This window comes from Nicotiana attenuata, chromosome 6, assembly GCF_001879085.1.
Source record: "Nicotiana attenuata strain UT chromosome 6, NIATTr2, whole genome shotgun sequence".
Lineage (NCBI taxonomy): Eukaryota > Viridiplantae > Streptophyta > Magnoliopsida > Solanales > Solanaceae > Nicotiana > Nicotiana attenuata.
In genome coordinates this window covers 40,650,824-40,656,603 of record NC_031994.1, presented here as the reverse complement: position 1 = coordinate 40,656,603, position 5,780 = coordinate 40,650,824, and the positions used below count along the sequence as shown (strand labels likewise).

General features: G+C 38.3%; 2 protein-coding genes across 2 annotated transcripts; both read left to right on the top strand.

The window, feature by feature from the left end:
- Positions 3,405-4,215, top strand: LOC109227792 (VAN3-binding protein-like). Its single transcript, XM_019392988.1, has 3 exons — positions 3,405-3,470; positions 3,584-3,661; positions 3,799-4,215. Exons 1-3 carry the CDS (start codon positions 3,405-3,407, stop codon positions 4,213-4,215), a joined length of 561 nt encoding a protein of 186 aa, XP_019248533.1.
- LOC109228244 lies at positions 4,275-5,006 on the top strand. Its single transcript, XM_019393402.1, has 3 exons — positions 4,275-4,358; positions 4,472-4,573; positions 4,674-5,006. The coding sequence occupies exons 1-3, from the start codon at positions 4,316-4,318 to the stop codon at positions 4,829-4,831; spliced, it is 303 nt and encodes a 100-aa protein (XP_019248947.1). The 5' UTR covers positions 4,275-4,315; the 3' UTR covers positions 4,832-5,006.

Genomic DNA, 5,780 nt, shown 5'->3' with positions numbered 1-5,780 from the left:
GCGCTCCATCTGAAATCGAGATACGAATTCCCTTAGCATTTCATTATCCTTTTGTCTCACTTTGAAGAGGTCCCACTTCCTAGTTGCGACCTTTATTACTCCGGCGTGTGCCTTTACGAACGAATCGGCGAGCATGGCGAAAGAATCGATGGAATTGGGCGGCAAATTGTGGTACCATATCGTTTCCCCCTTCGATAATGTTTCTCCAAATTTTTTCAGTAGAACATATTCAAGTTCATCATCTTCTAAGTCATTTCCTTTTATTGCGCATGTATAAGAAGTGACATGCTTGTTAGGAACAGTGGTTCCATTGTACTTGGGAATTTCTGGCATGCGGAATTTCTCCGGAATGGGCTTTGGAGCCGCACTTGGTGGGAAAGGCTTCTATACGAACTTTCTCGAATCCAAACCTTTCAAAATCGGGGGTGCCCCCGATATTTTATCAACCCGGGAGTGTACGTTTCCACCTTTTTATCATTATCCTTGATCTTCTTTTCTCCTGATTCAATCCGTTTAGTGAGCTCCTCGAGCATCTTCATGATGGCGGGATCAGTTCCCGATCCGTAATCGTTCAATTTCTCCTGTACGGGTTCGATCCAATGAGCAACTTCCTGTGATGTATCGAGTTCGATTCTGCTTGGGGCTCGATTATGATTTTGGAGTTGCACTATCGCGGCCTGCTGAGTTTGTAGCATGTCAAATATCATTCGAAGGCTAATTCTGCCTTCTTCACCATTTTGTGCGTTCTGATCGGCTGCCCGGGCGTCTCTGTGGACGCTATTTTTAGGGTCGGCGCCTAAATCTCCACGAATAGTGATATGAGAACTGACATCAACCAGATCTACGGCCGGTGCGTCGGGATTGATTGGAGGCACTTCGTTTCCCGAGGCGACTATGTGTTCGTTTTCGCCATAAAGACCAAGGCCGGTATCAGTGTGAGTGGGTACTGCTTGTGAGTTTGACATATTGATTCCTCAAATCAAAAATACTCACGAGAACAAGCTTAAAAGCAGTGTGTGTTATGAAGGTTAAAATATTAAGCAATCACTATTATCCTTAGCCCCACGGTGGGCGCCAAACTGTTTACCCTAAAAATTGAGTAAATTAAACTTATAATGTGGTTTTAAGGATACGTGATTTCACCTAATATCAATTGATAAACGTAAAGATAAGTGATGCAAATTGACAATAATACAAAGCAAACTAGCGTTTGGTCAATGCCCTCGAGCTTATGAACCCTCGAGCTTGGTAGACCAAAAACAATTAAAGAGCTTGATAAACAAAAGAACGTGAGTTAAAGAGAGAATATTATATTGCTTTGATCTGTATGAATGTAAGGTCATTTACAAATGATGGGGACTCCCCTTTATATACTAAAGGGATCCTAATTACGGTACAACTCTAGTTACGGAAGTAAATCCCATGATTGGTACAAATAACCGCCCTTAATTCGATCTGTTCCGTGATTTCCGCCGTGATCTTCGATCGGTTACGGATATCTCGCCTTTCTGTTATTGCACTCCATTCGAAATCGGTCATACTTAGTTTCGATTGCTGGTGGCCTTGGTTTCTACGGACATCTCGATTCCTGAACTTGACACCTCGTTTTCGTGCTATAGCCCGATCCATTGCGAGGCTGACCCTCGACGTGATCTCTTGGTCTCGATTAAATAGCAAAATCGGACAAGCCCGATTTTAACAGTATACATTTTGAGAATTCAAAACTCTGGTAATTGGGTTAATAATTATTCTTTCCCTAATCAGCAACAACATGCCACTTTATATGCTTCCATTACCATACTTATTTGTATTAACAAGAAATACGAACGCTCGGTCATTTGTTAGTGTAGACACAAGTGGTTGAGTTGCAGTTATCTATAATCTGGGTTTGTCCAATAAATAACCTTCAGCCACGTGCTAAGCACCCTTCCAAGACATCGAACTTCTTGCCTTGATTAACTTAAAAAGCTAGACTACTCCATTGTTTCAGGATGGTACATAAAAAAAAGAACTTAACGTTTCTTAGGCATGCAAGTGGCCAAATTGCCGCGTGATGAGTATCTAGTGGCGGATCCAACATCAAACGTAGGAGTGGCAAGCGGGCAGGTCGGGTTGGATATGGTTCGGATCGAAAACGGGTAATGAGAAAACGGATAAATTATCCGACCTGACCCATATTTAATACGGATAAAAAATGTGTTAACTGACGGAAAATATGGGTACCGATATTATCCATGACTTCTTGCATATGATCACTTTTGGGAGAATTCTTAGTCCACATAACTTGAGAAACCCTCAATTTGAGGATTTACAAATGTAAAAGTTAGACTCATTGGTTACCCATTGGTTATCTATTTTCTAAATGGATAATATGGTTCTTATCCATATTTGACCCGTTTTTAAAAAGTTCATTATCCAACCCATTTTTTAGTGGATAATATGGGTGGTTAACTGTTTTCTTTTAATCATTTTGCCACCCCTAATCAAATGTCATATATGTGCAAAAAATGACTACATATCTCAACTCAGAACTCACACGGAACGTCTCTTTTTGCATATTCAGCAACTAGTCTTCTTAAACTTACTAATTGTTAAACATAAAGTGAAGACATATCCACATGAAAAGGGCTCTCCCGCTATGCGCGGGGTCCGGGGAAGGGCTGGACCACAAGGGTCTATTGTATGCAATCTTGCCCTACATTTTTGCGAGAGGCAGTTTGGTATTTCCACATGAAGTATATCCGCATGAAGGGCCATAATCCCTTTATTTGGTACTCCCAATTGCAAGAGTAAAGATATTCTTAATTCCATCTAACGTGAGAATCTATGAAGGAATATATTGTTCACAAGCATATCGAAACTCCACATGACTTCCTCTAATAGAAATTCTTACTATTTCTATATGTATCAACGAGTGTCACTCAGAAACCATACAGGCACCTTTCTGTTGTGGTAAGTTTCATGCACTTGCAAATGTAACTAAGATCTGATCTTTGTTTTACTGTTTAAATCATTTCACACATGACATGCATATCCTTTCCTTTTCAGTAAACTCAATAAAATCAAAATGTCATATACAGTAAGTAGTACAAGCTTAAGGAAGTGCCCACTCACTTATTTTTTGCTGCATTCACATAGGTAAAAGCTTTGATAAGTAATTGGTGAAAACATTCCACTCATGGCTCAGCAGAGTTCACTGGACTACAATGTGAGTTTCACCAGTGTTTTGTTGTTACTAGTTGAGAATCATATATTTCTGATTGTGTGCTGAATAATTTTTTAATTCTGCTCCCAAACTTTAGAAGGGTAAGTCAAAGAACATACTTACGACAAGACCTAGAAGGAGTTTCGAGAATAATATCATTTGTAACAATCATCAATCATCAGAGATAGCTAGCAATGCAATGCAGTTCTTGAGTCGACCGTGGAGCTCATCTTCTAGTGATTTCCTGCAAATGTTTTCATCAAGTGTAAGATACCTACAAAAATTCAGTCAGAAGCATAAATAGCACCATGCTTTAGTTTATATACATTGCCCATGGTGCCTTGTTGAACATGCATGCATAATGATTTGCTCCTGCAGAATAATCTCTTGTTGAAAGACACAGAGGATTATGATGCAGAAATGCTGGAGAGCTCAACCAACAAACACTACATTAAGGTGATCAATTGGAACTCTCTACACATGCTTACAGCAAACGCCATTTAATGTTTACAGTTGATAAATGTCTATAGTTAACATCTATTTTTGTTATTGATATTATTTCTAATGGCCACCTCATTCTTTTCTTATCATAGTTGGACTTGCATCACATGAAGGGATGGCTAAAAAGCAAATCTCCATTTTGCTTCTTTAGATCATCACATCAAGAAAAGAAAGAGAAACTCCGGTTACAAACTGCAAAATTACATGCTCTACTTTCTCTCACACAGCTTGCTTCAGCAATTTCTGGCTTTGCCAGCAATAGCAGCTCCGGAATTCTAGACTCACAGCAAATTAATTGGAGCCACAATATGGGTAGCGTAGTTGCTTCTGCTGCAGCTCTGATGACAACAGTATGTGCCGAGGCAGCAGAATCTCTGGGAGCAGGAAGAGCTCAGGTTGCATCTGCAGTCAATTCTGGCCTGGCCATCCAAACTCCTATGGATATGATCTCAGTGACAGCAACAGCAGCCACATGTACAGTATTTCTGATTTTCTTATGGTCACATTAGCAATTGTCAATGAACAGCTCATTGCTTGTTACCAGGTTTACGAGGAGCTGCAATTCTTAAATCAAGAGCCTTGGATCATTCCTCTCCTAGGATCCCAGAGATGCTCACTGCAGGCGCGCGAATATGGATAATAATGCCCTCAGGTAAGAATCGTATTTCCTGAAACCTTCAAAACATAGAATCAGGAGATGTTTTTTCACTCCATTTCCTACCTGGCTAAATATGATACTTTGAGTTTCCTGTTATAACACAACAGGACATAAAGAGGACAAATGGGTGACCCTACACCTGAAGCAAAACCAGCTCATACTGAGCCTCAAAAGAAAGTACTTTGGAGCTTTAACAACTTCAAAAGAATGTAAACTACCTATATATTCGGTTTCTTTCATTGTTGCTTCAAAACTTGATGGTTCTCGCCTAGATTTTGCTCCTAAGACTAACAAATTACCCTTATGCAGACAAGCTTATCAACATCATAAGAGAATGTTTTGAGGCTCAAGACGAGTACTTTGTTAGCTTGAAGACGAACAATGGCATCATCAAGCTTGTTTTCAAAGATGAAATGCAATCAAGCATCTGGATATCTACCATTTCCAGTGTCTTAATATCCTCTTGATCAATGTTGTACAAAGCATTTGACAAGTCTAATAACATTTCTTGAACGTCATACATCAAAAGTAGATGTTACAACTTCCCGTCCCACAATGTAATTATATATGTAAAACACAAGTTTTACACAAACCAGCAGTAGAAAAAGGGAATAAAATGCACTGAAGTAGAGAAAGTGACAAATGTTTGGCAAATATCCAGTAGAAAGCATGTTTTGTTTTTCCCTGGGCAATCGTTATGATAAATGTTTCTATGAACAATGAAATGGACCAAAAACCATAAACATGAATATCAGATCAGGCTTATATGACACTTGGAATATGAGATCTCAAGTCAGGCTAATATCATTTAATCAAACTTTACGTAAGCCTCTGACTCCTATTCCAAAAAGGCAATTTTAAATTGTGGGATTAACCATGAAATGCTTGATATACAACACATTGGGACATAGCATATCTATCAAAATTTATAAAGACAACACTATGAAAAATTACCCAGATGACCAGATTATATTATTGCCAATAAGAAACCACGTTGTATATCTGTGTGAACCATTTCATGACTGTCGTTCATCATATAAGAATTTAATTTAATTTTACTTCTTCAACAAATAAAGACACGTTCTTCTTTATTATTCAGGTGGGATGACTCAACGGAGCTTAAATTAGGTACTCCTGTGACAGGCGGTTAGTAATTATATGTAGTTTGGCAGTATAGCAAACTCCTAATATTTTATTATCAGTAAGCATTCGAGCAATTTGAATTATTTTAAGTGAGCTCATATAGAATATCCTTTACAAGATTGATTTATTATATTAACTTTCTCTATAGATAATGTAAAAATTTCCGAAATCATGTTACGTTATTGTAGAGTTCTGATATATTATTTATGGTTTATAAACTATTAAAAGGTATTAACATAAAGCATTGAATCTGATATTATAACAAAAGGTCCC